The following is a 20,871-nucleotide window of genomic DNA, read 5'->3' as shown; positions in this document are numbered from 1 at the left end:
GCTTGTTATGCACCTGTGCAAACATAAGGGAATCAGAGACCACAGCTTAGTACACTGAGATGGATATTGAACCTTTAATAAAACCACTGAAGTCAATCTTATGTGAAATTCATGTGAATTTAATGTGAAATTCCACTTTTCATTGTCTTTCTTGTGAAAGAGAAAATGATCTCATCATAAGCTTAACTGAATCGATACATTGATCTTTTATATGCCTTAACACATAATGTATGTCCACAATTGCCTATCTTTCTAGAAAGAACACCTTTGTGTTCCATACACTTTTGATGTTCTATCACATTATTGAACCTAAGCCTCTTACTTTTTGGTCATTGAGAAATTATACAAGGTCTATCACAAATGCCTTTCAAAGAAAATTTTCTTGGTTAACTACAATTATATGGTAGGGAATAGATGAAATTCTGGGAGACTAAAAAGTGATACTGGTCCATGGGGCGCCTGGGTGGCTCAGTCGGTTCAGAGTCGGACTTTGGCTCAGGTCATGATCTCACAGTTCGTGGTTCGAGCCCACTTCAGGCTCTGCTGACAGCTCAGAGCCTGGAGCCTGCTTCAGATTCTGTGTCTCCCTCTCTCTCTCTGCCCCTTGCCCGATCACACTCTGTCTTCTTCTCAAAAATAAATAAACTTTAAAAATTATAAAAAAAAAAAAGTGATACTGGTCTGGCCTTTAATTAAATCAGTCACATGCTTGCCGTTCTAGACAATGAACGTTTTAAAAATTAGTTCCCTTTCTATCCATATCTTATCATGATCTCATGTTTTAAAGGGAGCAAGACTGTGATATCCTATTCACTAGTAATAATACCTGTTTAAAAATAATTAATGTTATTATTGGCTGTTAACTCAGTGCAAAGCACTAGGGTGAGCACTTTTCATGATGTTTTATGGGTTTTTTTTTATTATTTTAAATCCAGTATAGTTAATACACAGTGTTCTGTTAGTTTCAGTTGTACCATATAGTGATTCAACAATTCCATATATTACTCAGTGCTCATCAAAATAAGTTTACTTTCTACTCTTAATCCTCTTCACCTATTTTACCCATCCCCCCTTCCACCTCCCCTCTGGTAACCATCTCTTTGTTCTCTATAGTGCAGAGTCTGCTTTTTGGTTTGTCTCTCTCTCTCTCTCTCTCTCTCTCTCTCTCTCTCTCTCTCTCGTCTTTGTTCATTTTTTTGGTTTCTTAAATTCCACATATGAGTGAAATCATATGGTATTTGTCTTTCTCTGACTGGCTTATTTTGTGTCGCATTATACTCTCTAGCTCCATCCATGTTGTTGCAAATGGCAAGATCTCTCTCTCTCTCTCTCTCTCTCTCTGGTTAAATATTATGTCATTGTATATATAGACCACATCTTTATCCATTCATCTGTCTGTGGACACGTGGGCTGCTTTCATTATTTGGCTAGTTTTAATAATGCTGCAATAAACGTAGGGGTGCATATATCCCTTTGAATTAGTGTTTTGGTGTTCTTTGGGTAACTACCCAATAGTGTGATTCCTGGATTGTAGGATTATTCTATTTTTAATTTTTTTTAAGTTTAGTTATTTATTTTGAGGGAGACAGAGATAGTGCAAGTAGATGAGGGGCAGAGAGAGAGGAGAGAGAATTCTAAGCAGGCTCCATGCTGTCAGTGCAGAGCCCGATGTGGGGCCCAAACTCACAAACTGTGAGATCATGACATGAGATGAAACCAAGAGTCAGGCAGTTAACCAACTGAGCCACCCAGGCACCCCTCTATTTTTAATTTTTTGAGGAACCCCAAACTGTCTTCTACAGCGGCTACACCAGGTTGTATTCCTACCAACAGTATAGGAGGGTTCCTTTTTCTCCACATTCTTAACACTTATTTTTTCTTGAGTTTTTTATTTTAGCTATTCTGACAGGTATGAGGTGATATGTCATTGTGGTTTTGATTTGCATTTCCTTGATGATGAGTATGTTGAGCATCTTTCCATGTGTCTGTTGGCCATCTTCTTTGGAGAAATGTCTGTTCATGTCTTCTGCCCATTTTTTAATCGAATTATTTGGCTTTATGGGTGTTGAGTCATATAAATTCTTTATGTATTTTGGACACTGACCCTTTATCAGATATGGCATTTGCAAATATCTCTCCCCATTCAGCACGTTGTCTTTTATTTTTGTTGGTCATTTCCTTTGCTGTGCAGAAGCTTTTTATTTTGACTAAAGCCCAATAGTTTGTTTTTGCTTGTGTTTCCCTTGCCTCAGTAGACATATCTAGAAAAAATGTTACAGCTTATGTCAGAGAAATTACTGCCTGTACTCTCTTCTAGAATTTTCATGGCTTCAATTCTCACGTTTAGATTCTTAATCAATTTTGAGTTTATATTTGTGTATGGTGTGAGAAAGTGGTCCTGTTTCATTCTTTTGCATGTAGCTATCCAGTATCCCCAACACATTTTAAAGAGACTGACTTTTTCCCATTGTATATTCTTGCCTCCTTTGTTGAAGATTAGTTGACCATATAATTGTGAGGTTATTTCTGACCTTCCATGAAGTGTTTTATGTTGTCTATACAGCAATCCTATGAAGTAGGCACTATTTATTTTACGGAGGAGAAAACTAGGATTTAGAAGGGTTAAATAACTCAGAGAATGAATGTTACAACCACTTTTGTTTGAAAAGAAAAAACCTTTTCACTGCACTATTTCATGACTGTGTAAATGTTTAAGGTCTTGAGGAATCTGGAAGTACATTACAAACTGTACTATTTTCATCCCCTGTGAAAACTGAGCAGAGGTGTGATTCAATGTGAAAGTCCTTTAGGTCATGAAGATTAGTTTTCAATTATATTTCAATAGTTTCATTTTTTAAAAAACTGGCTAGATAAATTATTTTAAAATGTTCTCTTAACAATAACATGGAGTTCTCAGCTTTCTTTAGAATCAAATTAGTCCGTAAGGCAAGGACATATTTGCTTCATGGGAAGGGTTTATTGACCTTGTGATCCATTTCTGTGAGATCTATGACAGCCTTTGAAAGATTGCCATTATTTCTTACCTTACGGTGAAACCTATCTTCAAGGAAGAAATTTTTCAACTATCATTATTCACATCTGTAACAATTGTGTATTCAGCACATCCTATATTGTGTTCTCTAGTATGTACTGGGTACCTTAAAATTTTTTTGAAGAGTATTCATTTGACTGAGGCTGCCTTAGTGTATCTCACAAGGTCTAAAATTTAGATCAACATCAGCATGATTATTTAGCCCAGTGTTTTCCTATGTAGCTTCTATAGGACAGATTTCCTCATGATTTACTTCTCTTTACTATTCCTCACTCTTCTTTATTGTTGTGACTATTTAATACAGCACCTTCCTCATTTTACTATTCCTCACTCTTCTTTATTGTTGTGACTATTTAATACAGCACCTTCCTCATTTTGTCCATCATTTTGAGGGAGTGGGATGGTGTCAATTTGTTTGCCACTGGAGCTATGAAGTTTCTTTTGAACTACCTCAATTCACTAAGGCTATTGAAATAATTCTTGGATTCACTCATCTTTTTGATAATAAGACTCTGTACAAAACCAAAACTCCCATTGAGAATGACAAGAGAGGAAGAAGGTCTTTGTGGCTATTGTCATGTAACTAAGAAAACTTGAATCTTGATTAGGCTTACTGGGTGCCAAGTGCAAAGGTTCTGTTGCTTGCACCTGCAGAGCCTGGAGTTTTGGATGAAGAACCTTTAATTATCTTCATCCTGAAATGACTGGCTAAACAATGAATGGAAGTAATCCCACTGAGTAAATGAAAAGGGAAGACTCCTCTTTTATGAGCATCTAATCACACAGGTGTTAAATACCCCTTCTTGACCCTTTCACTGCTGGCTTTTCCCAACATCTGTTCTTTGCTGTTCCTCACATCTGTTAATAACATTTCTCTAAAATTGATTTGTTTCAGTATACAATTGCTTCAGCTCACAGCCGTATATGATTTGATACAAGAATGGTATGCCTACATTTCAGCAGTGCACACAAATTTGTCTATTCCAAAGGATGCCATTGTACTTATGAAATTGAGAGGCTCAGGTAGTCACCCTATCTGCTACTTTGGTATAATTGAAAGAAGTTACATCTGAGCAAAACAAAAACTGTCTTCATGGAAATAAAAACAGTTCTAGAAACACAAATGCATGCAGAAGCCCACATTTACACTACCATTCCCTAAAAAAGCAGCATACACTCCTGGGTCAGGGCCAAAATTCACAGAGTAATGGAGTGTGATGGTAAAACAAGTAAGTTCTGGAAGCAGTCATTTAGATTTTAGCATTTGGTTATCTCTTCTAGGAAGGGCCCAATATGCTTCCTTAAAACACAGAACATTTTTTGGTAGAAAATAAGTATTTTATACAACTTAGCTAAGCATACTTATAATTCATTATTATAGCTCCAGTTTGAGACTTAATTAATCATAATTGTTGTGAGGTATATATTTCTGGCAAATAAGCAACTATATACCATACTATGATGCAATTAATTGAGGCCTTTTCCTCACATAAAATTCCTGAGTACATTACAACTCATGAGCACATAGAAACCTGTTGAACCAGAGATGATTTAACCTGAAAGTAATGAATCATGTAATATAGGATGTGAACTAGACCTCACACATCTACTAGTGCCACTATCCAACATACCCAGAATGTCTCCCAAGAAATATTAAACCCACTGTACTCCAGTATACAGTTCCTTATACAAAACCTTATACAATTGCATGGTCTCATAAGTTTGGGAAAAACTTCATACCCTACAATATTCATAACGCATACTTGCACATCAGTCTCTGAGATGTGCTCTAGAAAAGAAACCTGCTGGGTATAATCAGACATTTCTGTGGCCATAGAACTCTTTTATTTACACAAAATAATAAGGTTCAGAATGAGATAAACTTGGAATTTCACTACAAATGCCCTGTCACTGCCAGTTAACTAAAATGAGTTGACTCAGGTCCAATGTGACCAATGATCTATTTAATTAAATTTTCTCTCAATTCCTTCCTTTTTTATGGATTGGCCAATGACTTTCTCATCATCCTAAAAATTACTGCAACAGCCTCCTAGCTGTTCTGCCTGTTTCCCCTCATGCCTCTCTACAGACCATGATCCATTCAGCAGCCAAAGAATATTTATGAAATACTAATCAAATGATTGTCACTCTGCTCAAAATCTCTAAAACCTCATCTCCTTAGAACAAAATTCAGAGGCTTTACCATGGGTTACCAGACTCTACACAACCTAAGCCCCAGCTGCCTGCCCAATCTTCCCTTCTGATTCTTCCTCTCACTCATCTGCTTAAACTGTGATGACCATTTAAACCTGTTAAGTATGTTTCCACCTCAAGCATACTCTCAATTCAAATCTTTTCCCTTTTCTATTTCTTTTTATTATCATAACTTACTATATATTACCACATGATTCCTTTTCTCACATCATGCAATTCTCTGTTCAAATATTGCCTTATCAATAAGGACCTTTATGACTGCACCATATAAAGCAACACATCTTGATATTACTTTTTTCTTTTACTCTGCTCAATTTCCATCTTAGTTCATACAACTTTCTTACTATTTATTTATTTATTTACTTTTTTTAATTTACTTTTTGTACGTGCATGTACAGGCATACACATACACACACCCTTCAAAAATGTTAGCCCTATGAGGCCAGAAATATGACTTATTTTCATTAACATGGTCCCTAATAAAAATATTTGTTTAATTGATAAAGTGATGAAAAATAGATAGGTGGATAAATCCACTTCTTCTTGAACAGTTATTTTTAAAAGAGGTAGAATAATGTGAATAAAGGTTCATCTGTGTCCCCAAGAAAAAGCAATAAATAGAGCCTTCTATGTTAAGTGTATAATTTTTAACCCCCAAATGAAATCTATATGAGACTGCCTTCTCCATATTGATTACCCACAGCCCACAGCCCTTTCATCCTCTAACACACACACAAAAAGAACGTTCTTAGAAGTTTTTCTTATGTGCAGTGTTAACTCTGGACTTATTCTTCATGTATGCTTCCGATGACATTTTAGGCATTTTTCTATTTTCAGTGTCCATCACAGCAACCTGTGAACCTCTAGACAACAGGATCATGTCCCTTTAACTTGTGTGGTAAAGCACCTAGTGTTGAGCCATATGCACAAACAACTGCATAAAAAAGCCTTTTAATGACAAATTAGGTTTTATTTCAGTTCATTACGCATGGGTTTTCAGGCAATGTTCCGGATTTCATGGTTTTGTTTGTAATGAGTCATGGCCCCCTTGACAAACAAGAGAGTAATTAAACTAACCAGGTTATCAATAGAAGCTTGTGATGGATCTCCTGTTCCATATGGTTATTTCATCTTCAGTAATAGTTGGATATCATAAAAGATTATGCCCTCTTAGTGTGACAGGGAGAGAAGGAGAGATTAAAGCCTATGAGAACAAGGGTGGAAATGCAATCCTACCAATGCCTCTCACAGGCAAAACAGCGTCATAATAATTGACAAATAAGTAAGCTTTTATGTATAGACGTATTTTGTATATTTTATTGCCTTTTATGGGAGGATGTGAATCTTTGCTTTATAAATATAATTAAATTTAGTAAGCGATTTCTTATATGAAAGTGTGTGGATATACATATATTTGTATGTATATGTATATACACACAAACCTACACATATATACATAGACATATATATGTATATGTGTAATATATTTACATATTTACATATATACTACATATATACCTATATAAATGTGCATATGTATCACCTCATAACTATTTCTTCTTCAAATATTTTTGGTAAACATTTTCTTTATTATTTTTCACCAAGTTATTAGCAAGCACTTTAATAAAAATATTTCTTTGCAAGTTTTTTTTTCCAGAACTGTATTGAACTATTACTATTAGGAATAAAAACACCACAGAGAAATGGAGGTGCTGCAATTTCAAAGTGAAGTATCACCCTTAACAGAAAATGATGAATTTGCTAGGGTATTTTTAAAAGGAAAGGCACTGTTCGGTAGTAAGAGTGTTTACAGTTTTCATATTCACTGCATATTGAAAAATCATTAAACTCTGTACTTTTTATTGCTTTCTAAAGAAATCTAAAATATATCCAGAGTGCACACTTACTCAGGTCATTTGTCTGAATGAATTAGTATTTGCATTTTCAAGGTTGCTGTTGTGTTGACAACTTTCCCATAGTGTTATTTAAAATATATACTATGTTCAAAAGATTGATGGAAAATAAAATATTTATGAAAACAGATATTCATATAAAACTCCTAGAAGATTACATAGGAGAAAATCTAGATGACCTTGGGATAGGTGATGACTTTCTGGCTGCAACACCAAAAGGCATGCACAATCCATGGAAGAAATAATTGATAAGCTGGACTTCATTAAAATTAGAATTTGGGGATCTGTGAAACACACTATTAAAAGTATGAAAAGAAAAGCTACACACCGGGAGAAAAATATTTGTAAAAGGCACATCTGACAAAGGACTGTTATCCAAAATATACAAAGAACTGTTAAAACTCAACAACAAAAATACAAACAATCCGATTAAAAAATGGGCCATAGACCTTAACAGACACTTTGCCGAAGATATACGGATGGCAAATAAGTATATGAAAAGATGTTCTGCATCTTATGTCAGCAATGAAATGCAAATTAAAACAATGAGATACCACTACACATGCAGTAGAAAAACCTAAATCTGGAACACTGACAGCTACAAGTGCTGGCAAGGATGCGGAACAACAGGAGCTCCCATACATCGCTGGTGGGAACACAGAATTATAGAACCATTTGGAAAACAGTGTGGTGGTTTCTTACAAAACTAAACGTAACCTTATCATATGATCCAATAATTTCACTCCTTGGCAGTTAGCCAAAGAATTTAAAATTTAATGTACACAAAACTTGTGCATGGATGTTTATAGGAGCTTTATTTATAATTTCCAACTCGGAAGCAATCAAGATTTTTTTAGCAAGCAAATGGATGAATAAGCTGTGGGATGTCCAGATGATGGAATATTATTCCATGATAAAAACAATTGCTCTATCAAGCCATGAAAAGACATGGAGAAAACTTAAATACATATCACTAAGTGAAAGAAGCCAATCTGAAAAGGTTACATACTCTATGATTACAACAATTTAACATACTGGAAAATGCAAAACTTTGGAGACAATGAAAAGATCAGTGGTTTCCAAGAGTGGAGGGGTGGTAGAGATTAATACAGCACAGAAGATTTCTAGGGCAGTGAAAATAATTTGTATGATATTATAATGATAGTTATATGTCATTATGCTCTTGCCTAAACCCATAGTATATACAACACCAAGAGTGAAATCTAATGTAAACTATGGATTTTAGGTGATAATGATGTGTCAATGTAGGTTCATCATCTATAACAAATGTACTGCTGTGGTGTAGAGGGTGTCAATAACAGAGAGGCTATGCATATATTGGGGCAAGGAGTAAATGGAATATCTCTGTACCTTCCACTCAGTTTTGTGTGAACTGAAATTTGCTCTAAGAAATACGGGGCACCTGTGGCTCAGTCAGTTAAGCATTTGACTTCTTGGTTTTCTGGTTTTCAGCTCAGGTCATGATCTCACAGTTCGTGAGTTCAAGCCCCACATCAGGCTCCACACCATGCTTAGGATTCTCTCTCTCCCTCTCTTTTCCCCTCCCCTGCTTGTGCTCTCTCTCCCTCAAAATAAATAAGCTTTTTTAAAAAATTTTTGTTAGTGTTTATTTATTTTTGAGAAAAAGAGACAGAGTGGGAACAGGAGAGGGGCAGAGAGAAAGGGAGACACAGAATCTGAAGCAGGCTACAGTCTCTCAGTTGTCAGCACAGAGCCCAGCGTGGGGTTTGAACCCATGAACCATGAGATCATGACCTGAGCTGAAGTCAGATGCTTATCTAACTGAGCCACCCAGGTGCCTCAATAATAAATAAACTTTTAAAAAATCACACATGCATAAAACTTCTAATGTTTCTCTCCCAAATTCACTGACTTACTATCTTACCCATCTCAGACAATAGGTATTCTAACTTTGCAGTTAAACCCAATGAAGTCACCATGGATTCCTCTCTCATTTTTTAAGTCTGTTAGGGAAATCTTATTGGCTTCAACTTTACAATCGACTCTAAAGCCAATTACTTTCACTACCTTTAGTGCTACCATCCTAGTCTGAGCTGCCAACATCATTGCCTTGCATACTGCAACAGTTTCCTACTAGTGTTCAGCTTTCCTCCTGTCCTCACTATGGTCTTTTCTCAAGACAGCAGCAGCCAAAATACCTTTGAAACTAAAGTCAGATTCTATCTCTCTTCTATAGTAATTCACCATTTCACTCAGAGGAAAGCCAAGTCTTTAAAATGGCCCTCAAAGTCCACCTGAGCTTCCATCCTTTGGTCCCATGTATCAGGGTCCAGCAGAGAAACAGAACCGATTTATGTATGTATGTATGTATGTATGTATGTATGTATACACACACACACACACACACACACACATCTATATCTAAAAACCTATAGATATCTAGATAGGTAGATATACACATACATATTTACACATACCTACACATACACACACACACGCACACACACACAAACACACACACACACAAAGAGATTATATTATGAGGAATATCTCACGTGATTATACAAATTGAGAAGAGCCCCAAATTGCTGTCTACAGGAAAAACCCAGGAAAGTCACTGTATAGTTCAGTCCAATCCAAAAGCCTGAGATTTGGGGGAGCCAATGGTGTAAATCTCAGTCCAAGGAAAGGAGACCGATGTTTTAGCTCAAGCAGTCAGGCAGAGAAGGGGTGAATTCTCCTTTCCTCTCCCTTTAGTTCTACTCATGCCTTCAATGGAATGTATTATGTGCACCCAATTGGGAGAGGGCCCTACACTTTACTGTGTCCACCAATTTGAAGGTCACTTCCATACAAAAGCAGGCACACCCAGAAATAATGTTTCGCAAATAGTTGGACACTGTGACCAAGTCAAGTTGGCAGCAATTAACCATCATCACACTCTATCTCCTGAAAATCTCCCTTCTTTCTCTTTGCTTCAGCCACACGGATATCTTTGGTAATTTTCAAACAAACCAGGCTTGCTTCAGCCTCAGGGCCTCACTGCAAGCTGTTCTCTCATCCTGGAAGCCTTTTCCTATGGATAGCCACAGGGAAAACTCACTCATCTACATCTAGTTTTTGCTTAAATCTCACTTTTCTCGATGAATTCTCCTCAGATTACCCCACATAAAATTGCAATTCATGCCTTGCTCTAATTCCTCTTATCTTGCTCTAATTTTTTAAACCATTTTCTTATCACCTTCTAATATTGTATTTAAATTACTTATTTATTCTATTTGCTGCTTGTAGTCTATCTTCCCATCCCTCCCTTCATCTAGAATGTAAACTTCATCAAGTCAGGGAGTGTAACTGCTCTGTACCTTGAGAAATGTTAGGCGTATATTGATAGCTCAACAACTATTTAATGAATAAAGGAGTGGCTCTATGGGGTGCCTGGGTGGATTAAGCAACTGACTCTTGATTTTGACTCCGGTCATGATTTCACAGTTTGTGAGACAGAACCCCGCGTCAGGCTTCACATTGACAATGCGGAGCCTGATTGGGCTTCTCTCCCTCTCTCTCTGCCCCTTCCCTGCTCTAGCTCTCTTTCAAAGTAAATAACCTTTCAAAAAATAAAGGAGTGACTATGCTACAAAGAAGCTTTTTATGCATCATTTTCTGTGCTTTGATCTCTGAGTATGCAAATATGAACCAGACACCCTGCCTTCAAGCAGCTAACAAGAAAGTCTGACATATCCATAAATAATAACAATACAAGATAGAAAGTATACATTATACATTATGAGAGATTTAAATCTATTCAGAGAAGGGGGAGCTATTTTCAACCAGAGCAACAGGAAAGAGCATGGAGATACCTAATTGGGCCTTGAATTTGTAGAAATGGAAAAGAATAGCATTCCAGGTAGAAGAAACAACCCTCGCCCCCCAAAAAATTAACTAATGTGCTAAAGCACAGGGAGTAAGCAGAAAAAAGCACAGAATAATGTAAGAGTTCAGGCTTTGAGTCAATATACCTAAATCAATATGCCAATATTATACCCAAATCCTGCAGCTAAGTAGCTATGTGACCTTAGACAAATTATTTAACCTCTCTGAGCTTCAGTTTTCATATTTATGGTTTTGGGATAATACCATCCAGCTTAGCGTTTACTGTGAGGAAATCGTGAAAATAAAGCAGCAAGCCCAGTGACTGGCTCCTAGTGATCACTCAATAAATGAGAGCTATTATGGGAGTGTAGTTTGACTGGAGTACAGATGAAGTGTTCCCCTCAACAATGCCATTTTTCCAACAGGAAGCATGGCCAAAATGTATTGCATTTACTCTGCACTTCTTGGGAACATTCATCTATTGTCCAACGTGAAAAATGAAGCTGAAAATGACTAGTCTTGTATTAGAAGCATAAAACACTGAAGATGTGATGCATTGGCCTATCAGGCATAAGATTGCTTTGAATATAGAAGGAATAAAAATACATGTGTGTTATATTTCTGCTGAAGATTAGTTTTACTTACCCACCAGTTTCTTTGCTTGTTTGTTTCTTTTTCAGTTGCTCCTACAATTCAGGAAATTAAATCTGGCACCGTGGCCCCGGGACGCAGTGGATTGATAAGATGCGAAGGTGCAGGTGTGCCGCCTCCGGCCTTTGAATGGTACAAAGGAGAGAAAAAGTAAGGACTTTGTGATTATTACTGTGTTTCAAGCACTTTGAGCTAATGTGTTTGTGTTTCAGATGCTTACTTTAAGCCATTTCTTTAACTGGCTTGAATGATTCTCAGCAGCCTCCTCGCAGGCAGGCAAACTGAAGGGGCCCACATGGGAGGGATGAGTAGCTAATAGCATCTAGAAGAAATGTCCACTTTGGTTTTATAGGATCTCAGAAATGCCTGAAAGTCCCACATTACTGATGCATTTCATTCCTTCCCTTCTTTTCTGAACCAGAACACCATTGCTCTTGCTGGCAGCCATGTTTACTTGGAAAGTAAACTAGCTTTTAAAGGACTTGGGCACAGCTTCCATGAGTGCACTCCAAAAGCAATTGGAGCTGCTGCCTCTGCCTGGCTTCCTTGATAAGTCTCAACCCTTTCACCTGCCTTACTCTCCCACAAGGCATTTTAACATTTCATTTTACAGAACACTGTGTTTTAGATATTCTATCACTAAAGGGCCTGTAGAGGAGATAAAATAAATAGTTAAAGGACTAACCAAGGGGATTTTAGGGTTACTGGAACTTTAGCTCTATATGATTGTCCCCTTGAGGAGCCCCAGGAAAAACCTTGACAAGAGCTATTGAACAAGAGAAGACAGGACTTGACTACTTTCTCTTTACTTTCAACCAGTAGGCTCATTCAGACTTCTTCAGCTGCTCTTATCAAGCCATCAAAGAAGAGTGGAACCCCTGTGGGTTAACTGGAAGATGTAATGCAGAGGGGAGGATATTATCTATAATATTTTTTTTTGCTTCAAAACTAGGGAGGAACGTGTTCAAGAAAATGTTAGATTGGACCATATGAAACTGCCATTTATAGCCAAAAAAGCTGAATATTGGCAATTCTGTACTGTTTGACATATATGCATGGGGTTTACTTACTTATACCATCGCTCGTGACTAATTACAGCTAAATGTCTGAACTGAAAACTGGTGAAATGACATTATGAGCTTAGATATTGCCATAATGGATGACACTGGATGTGACATAAGCAGCTATTTTTTTTTCTTAAACTGTAATCAAAAGTGGATTTGTAGAAGACCTTCTCCCTCTTCAACAGCAGCCTTAACAATAAACGATATCCCCATAACTATCCCATTTGACCCGAATAACTGGCTCTGCTTTTATCTAAAATTGTTTGCAACTATTTTTATGCAGCCTCTTTCACAATTTGGTGTGTTCCATTTTTAATTCTTCTTACTAATTAACGTTTTTACTAATTCTAAATCTACCTCTTTGTAGCTTCATAGAAGCCCCATATTTTTATATACTTAGAAGTAGATAAATTGGGTCTGTGGTCACCCTGGCCCTACTGTACAATATTGTATATCAGCCAATATAACCTTTCTCAGATTCTGATAATCCAGATTGAGAAGCTTCCAGTTTGTGATTATCTATATAGACAAATATCTAGAAGAACGGTTCCCAATCCTCGAAAGTTATGAAACCCTTTGTTCAAATATTATCTTATATGGAAGCCCAGTAAGTAATATCTATGAAAGCAGGACTTCTCTGCTAGATGTGGGATGAATAGAATTTCAATTCCATCTGCTCAGAACCCTCCCTTCTAACAGACCGTCCTTGCAAGGGCCTCCCCCAAATCCCTGGTACTCCACAAAGCACAATTTAAATAATGACAAACTATTTAGTATAGCTTTCAAAGTCACTGCTGAACCTGTCATACCTTTCTTACAGGCTAATGGAATTATCCCTAGTAGTACATGTGAAAGCTCCTTTGTTAAAGTTTTTTTGGTTTCTAGTATTTTGTGAAATGATGTCCTGAATTTTTTTTCTGTTTCTCTCTTTTCCTTTCCTAAATTCAGAAACCATTGTCATAAAAGGCTACAATAATCCTTAGTCCACTTTCTTGGCCTATAGCAAAAACAGCAAAGGACCCATTGGTGTCCATATCATAGCTTCAGTGATTTTTTTCCCTACTGGAAAGATGGACTATAGCTTTCATTACATTTTCAAAGGAGTTTAGAACCACTGCTAAAAAATAGGGGATTGATTCTCCCCAATCAATGCCCTTTCCCAACACACTCACACACCTAGAGAAATTCTGGGAGCTGTGAAAATCAGATGCACCTGTCAAAGGCAAACACACTTTGGTTTCAGAGTGAAGTGCACATTTGTCATTTGTTCAGGTTATATTTAAGGAAATACCCAAATTACCAAATCCCACTGAGTATATAAATTCCCCTCAAAATTACCATAAAGCAAATTTGAGAATGTGTGCAGAGTAAGAAAGGGAAGGCTTCTAGTTGCTGAATGATGGTTGTTACACTCCCTGAGTGGGTTTACCATGCTATCTTCTGGGCCCAGGCCATCCAAATATTTATCTCATTAAAATGAAAAACTATCCATGTAAAAAGCACCTGCTATTTGACAGGCAGGGTTCTAAATTGTTAACAAACATTGTTTATTTTCACAACAAACTGATAAGATAGATACTATTATTATTCTCACCTTTTGCGTGGGGAAAACCAAAGCAAGGAGTGTTTTTAAGTCATTTGCACAAAATCAGACAGTTAGTGGCAGATCTGGGATTTGAACTCAAGAAGTCTTGCAAATCTTCATGCAGAGTCCATGCACCTAGTGTAGGTCATGGCACTTCAGAGACTATCAAAAATAATTTGAAATGTCAATACTAAATGGCAGGGGTAAAGGCATCGCAGGTCATTTGTGAATTAGCAAAATAAAAGACTGCACATACAAACAGTCAGACTTTCTGAGTTTATTTAGTCAAAGACACAGAAATAATGGAGTCAAGGTAGACACACAGAGAAGAAACAGATAGAGCACATTTCCGAGCTGTTTTCTTGACCTCAGGGTCACTAACAGAAACATGAAGCTGTCAGAGACCCTGTCAGAGCGTAGCAGAGTTTTTACAAGATCTGGAGAAGTTTTGTTTCCTAGAGACCTTTTTTAATTGGAGCTTACAAAAATATTCAGAAATAACTTACTCTTTCAGGTCTACTTAAGAGAATGTTTATAAAAACTCATTTCTTTTAAATTAAGATCTTCAAAGCCAGATCTTCATTCAAATAAAATACAAATAAATGAACACAAGCAAATTAAAAAAAAAAAGTCAGTACCTCAACATCCCTAGTCCTATCTCTACCTATAGTTCTTCCACATCCTATAAAATCCATTTCTGTGTGCTGAGAATAATCTAAAAACCTTTAAAAAAAACTGCAAAATAAAGCACAATTTAAAGAAAAGAAGGAAACAAACGCTTACTGAGGACAAATCACTTTCTAGGTTCTTTAAATTCTTTTATCTCACTTATTCTTCAGACGTCTGTGAGACACAATTTATTGTCCTCAATTTACCGATGACAGAAGTGAGACACAGGAGACTTAACCTGCCCAAGAGCATTCAACTTAAAATTTTATTGTTAACCTTTCAGCCCACATTGTTTCTGTTGTATACAGTGCCACTCTTAGTTATCTATTGCCAAATAACAAATTAGCCCAAAACTCAGCATCTTAAACCAGTAAGCATTTATTATCACAGCTTCTGTGGATCAGAATGGGAGCAGCTTAGCTGGATAGTTATGGCTCAGGGTCTCTCATCAGGTTGCAGTCACGTGTCACCTGGCACCGGTCATCTGAAGGCTTGACTAGAGCTAAAATATCTGCTTACATGCCCAGCAAGTTAGTGCTTGTTATAGACAGAAGGCTTCGGTTAATCACCATATGGACCTCTTCATAGAGCTGTTTGTCTTCTTCACATGGTAGTTGACTTTTTCCAGAGCTAGTGGTCCAAGAGAGAACAAGGTAGAAGCTGTTTATGACCTAGTCCCAGAAGTTATGTTCTGCCATTCAGTAATATCTTACTGGTTACACAGAGTGACCCTATTCAATGTGGAAGGGGCAAAATGGGGACATGAATACCAAAAATTGAGAATCATCAGATACTATCTTCAAAATAGCTTCCACACTGTCTCCCTCATGGTTGACATGGATGGCAACTATATTTTATTTATTTTTTTTTATTTTTTTTAACGTTTATTTATTTTTGAGACAGAGAGAGACAGAGCATGAACGGGGGAGGGTCAGAGAGAGGGAGACACAGAATCTGAAACAGGCTCCAGGCTCTGAGCTGTCAGCACAGAGCCCGACGCAGGGCTTGAACTCACGGACTGCGAGATCATGACCTGAGCCAAAGTCGGCCGCTCAACCGACTGAGCCACCCAGGTGCCCCCCAGAAAACTATATTTTATATTAGACATATTAGCCATTTGACATTTAGTTTATTGCACTGTTTAGATAAGCATCATGAGAATAACTAAAGTTATATACTTGTTATTAAAATATTATTCTTTGGTATAAAATGGTTATATTTTTTAACGCTATAGTCTCTTTCAGCATACCTGGCAGGTACAGTGCTCACAGATTTAGTTTTACTCCATATACATTTTAGTATTGGGAAATCAGAGTTCAGAGCTCGATTATATAGAAAGCCAAAAATATTAACTTATTTTCTTGATAATAGAGAAGATTGATAAAAAGAAGTGGACTCCTTATATCCAGTGGAAGGGTTTTTTCAGAATAGGCAAAGTACTATTAAGCAAATAATGTCTTTGATGACATGAAATTAAATTAATCTATGACTTGAAAACAGTATATGTATTTAAGATTAAGACTAAAAACATAAAGTAAATTGTAATGGACGAACGTTTAAATAGATATTGCAGAAACATGGGTTTTGTATCATTTTGTGAAGATGGCATTACCATCGTGTTTTAGATCAGTGATGTAGGCAGTGGTCCACAAAATTTTTGAAATATATATCCCTATAAGTAAAATTTAAAACTTAGCAAAAACTAAGTATATGCATACTTATTTGTAAATTGTATGCATTTTTGAAGTATATTGCAATATATATTGCAAACATTAAATGACCTAAAACAGATAAAAGTTAAAAGATGAGATACAATTATAACATAAGTGGGAATTCTGTTATTTTCTTCTTATAATCCAACAGATCACTTCGTATCCAACTTGGAGTACTTTCCCTCCATTTTGGAGACTCTTATAAAGTATGTTAGTTTAAAATAAGGAATTTTCAAGGGAAATTTTAATGCCATGCATATTTTACCCTACATGCTAGCTTTGTAATCTTATAACACATGTAACTGGCTGTGTACTATCTTGCCCATTGCTCACATAATTCTAGCTAGATTATGCCTGAGGAAAAAAAAAAACTATCTCACAAAGGTAAAATGAGTCACTGAAGGGAAGTACAGAATGGGAAGTAAAGTCTAATTTTCAGGAAACCTTGGTGGGTAATGAATATGTTTATGGAGTTGGTAGTGATGATTTCACAGGTGTATACTTAACCCAAACTCATTGAGTTGTAAAGATATATATGTCTGTATATATTTAATGTGTATATATATATCAATATATATTTAATGTGTATATATATATATATGTATATATATATATATATATATATATATATATATATATATATATAATACCTCAACGAAATGATCTTAAAAACAAAAACACACCAACCCATAATTTCCTGAGTCATATCAAGATATCCATTTTCTCTAGATTTATACCATAACTTTGATTATTAAGAAGAGACTAGAGGGGCACCTGGGTGGCTCAGTCGGTTGAGCATCCGACTTCAGCTCAGGTCACGATCTCATGGTTTGTGGGTTCGAGCCCTGCATTGGGCTCTGTGCTGACAGCTCAGAGCCTGGAGCCTGCTTCAGATTCTGTGTCTCCTTCTCTCTCTGCCCCTCCCCCACTTATGCTGTGTCTCTCTCTGTCTCTCAAAAATAAATAAATGTAAAAAAAAATTTAAAGAAGAGACTAGAAATGTTAATTCATTTTCTCTCTCTCTTTCCCTTTCTCTCTGTCTCACTCTCTCTCTCTCCCCTCATTTGCAAAGCCATTTTTATAAGATTAAGCAGTTGCATATTTTGATTTAGAAGGGTACTGGAAATAACTTTATTACCACTCCATGTTAGAAATAATCTTCCCTGCTTACCTGAGATTTTAACAAATGTGCATTGGGCACTTAACTGTGATGTAATTTGAAGACTGAAAATGAAGTAAGTTCCTGCATTGAAGAAACTTGTGTTTCTAGTGTTATTTCTCTATCTATCTATCTATCTATCTTTAATTTTATTCTGATGATTTTTCACTCTTTTTAGTTCATAACCCAAGTCTTATCAATACAATTTGGTTGCCCCTGTGATGATTTTATCAACCAAGACCAGGGAAGCAAAAGATAAATATATGAAATAAGTGAGAGCATTTCAACTGCTGGGAAATGGAAGACACATGACCATAAGACATACATACAAATTATCATGTTTAAAACTTTGGGCCAGTCAAACAGAATTGAAAGTGGGCTATTCCAGTTTGCATTCCCTGACTTAGAGTTTACAGTTTATCATAAAAATCACCAAAATGAAATAAGTTCCACATAAGAAGATCCTAAGGGAGCCTAAGTCAAGTCCTTGAAAGTGCACAGCAAGGGTCCATTCAGCTCAAATCAGAATATTAACAAATGCTTCAGGGAACAGGTAGCTTTTGTGCTTGATACTAGAGAACAGTATTTCTAAACATTGCAAGGAGTCAAGAAAAATCATAAGAAAGGAAAGAACATAGTCAATGTTATATAAGCATTGTGCAGAGAGGTTTTATTATTCCCTGGGGTACAAGATGTGAAATCAGGTGTAATAGGAGGTAGGGTTAGAAATGCATGCTGGGGGGTGCCTGGGTGGCTCAGTCGGTTGAGCATCAGGCTTCGGCTCAGGTCATGATCTCGCAGTCTGTGAGTTCGAGCCCCGTGTCGGGCTCTGTGCTGACAGCTCAGAGTCTGAAGCCTGCTTCGGATTCTGTGTCCCCTCTCTCTCTGCCCCTCCCCCACTCATGCTCTGTCTCTTTCTGTCTCAGAAATAAATAAACATTAAAAAAAATTTTTTTAAAAAAGAAATGCACACTAGGGCAAGACTTGGAGCATTTTAAATGTCATGATAAAGCATTTAGACTTGATTCCGTAGGCTTTAGGAAGCCACTGAAGGACTTTTCAAAAGTAGTAAAAGTATCCCATCCCTGTCTTCATAAAATGTTTCTCAGAGCAGTTTGGATGGCAAAGATATAAAATATGATTTAACCTAGGGTATTAGTTGTGCAATTAAAAATCAGTGATTGATTAGGCTAAAAGGAAAGGACCATTTGAAGATAATTTTAAGTTTTCCATCTCAGGAACAAGGTGAATGGTGAAGTTGTCAACCGAGGCTGGGAACATAGGAACAGAGATTTGAGAGAGCTGGGCTGAGTTTTGTTTGGGATATACTAAAATTGAGGTATTAATACTGAACACACAGTCCATTAGTAAACGGCTAGATTTCAGTTGTGTTCTTAAAATTCATAGCAATATTTCCAAACTAAATACCTAATCTTATGGTTCTTAAATGTCCCTAGAATCAAGTCCTAACATCACAGTATGGCATGGAAGGCCTTCATGTTCTTGCCCCTGTTTACCTCTCTGACCACAAATCTTGCCATTCTACCATCTCACAATAGGGTGATAACTATCCTAAAATATTTTGGCCACAAACTGTGATATGATCTCTATCTTTCAGGCCTTTTAATATGTTGGCCATTTTGCTTATAAGCCCCTTTCACACACACACCCATCCTGGCTACCTTCCACTAGTCCTTTAGTCTCAATTCAGATATCATCTTCTCTCGGAAAACTACCCTGACCCCTTTCTACTAGGAAAGGAGTCTCTCCAGATGTTCTCCCATGTTCTTACCTCTATCAAAGCACTTTTTAAGCTATACTCAACTTTTTTTTACTAGTCTCTCCTCTCCTAATCTATAATCTACCTGAGCATGAGGATTTTGCCCTGTTCAACCATTGTGTTTCCAGCATCTAACATGGTGTTTGAAATACACTCTATTGCAAGAATGAGTGGGGCCTTATAATCATGTGAACGTAGAGCCATTCTTATTTTAATACAGTTTCAAACTGAGAAGAGAATATCACTACAAGATGCATCTGTCACCCTATATTGTAGGACACTGTAAACCCAATACATGATTGCAGAAAAGACACTGGTTTCTGTTGCTCAGTTCTGACCTTCCAGGATTTCGTTTTTGTGAATGTGATCTCTGCAAAATGGTTGTGTTGGTATATTATGGGATGAAATTTGACATTAAAGTCTTGCGCACATTGATATTAGAAAGGCAGTTCAAGCAGAGGGAAAAAATCTAGTCATAGGCCAGGTTGTCAGGGATACAAGGCTCACTGCAGTCAGGGGAGGACTGACACTTGCACTATAGCCTTTGTTTATTTGATGTAAAGTTAAAGGTAATATCCTTCCCATGTGAATCAAACCGTCACAAGCAAGGCAACCCAAAGGTCTCTAATCTAAAATTATTAATTTCATTAAAATTGATAAAGTAAACAAGGCATACATTTTAAATAGCCTAATAAAGTCTAAAATCATTAAAATGTCCTAATATATTATAATACATTAATTTATTCAAGTGTGCAACTAAAGATAGATACCCCTTGGGGCTGAGACATTGATGCATGATATTCTTCAGTCTGTTCCTAGGAATAAATGATATCATATTGTATTCAAGCCTTAAGTACCAAACAACACAGTAAACCAATAGGTTGCTATGGCAGCATGTTCACATCAATTTTCATTTCTCTCTGGTATCTAGCAGTACTTGCTCCTCCTTCTTTTTACTTTTATTTTTTTTATCAGCCCTGCACATCTGTGAAAAAGCTAGATGAGGTTGATAATACACATGTAATTGAGACTGAATTTGGCACATCTTGAAATCATGATACTATGATCTTTTCAGTCACTCTCCTAGATCTTTCCTTTAAAAATAATTTCCTGTATTTTCAATATTTAATATTTTGCTGCCATCTGAGAGGAAATGTATCTGTTCTGTCTAAGAAACAGACCCTAGTATTGAACAATAATAACACCTATCATATGTCTAG

At 36.6% G+C, this 20,871-nt stretch overlaps 1 protein-coding gene across 1 annotated transcript in view; it reads left to right on the top strand.

The window, feature by feature from the left end:
- The window catches only part of NEGR1 (neuronal growth regulator 1), an 840,003-nt gene that overhangs the window by 639,359 nt on the left and 179,773 nt on the right, over positions 1 to 20,871 (top strand). Inside the window, exon 5 of the mRNA XM_027058871.2 lies at positions 11,712 to 11,832. Coding sequence (XP_026914672.1) covers positions 11,712 to 11,832 — 121 coding nt within the window. The remainder of the gene's footprint in view (positions 1 to 11,711; positions 11,833 to 20,871) is intronic.

This window comes from Acinonyx jubatus, chromosome C1, assembly GCF_027475565.1.
Source record: "Acinonyx jubatus isolate Ajub_Pintada_27869175 chromosome C1, VMU_Ajub_asm_v1.0, whole genome shotgun sequence".
Taxonomy (NCBI): domain Eukaryota; kingdom Metazoa; phylum Chordata; class Mammalia; order Carnivora; family Felidae; genus Acinonyx; species Acinonyx jubatus.
The sequence above is the reverse complement of the archived record's forward strand: the minus strand, read 5'-3'. Positions and strand labels throughout refer to the sequence as shown.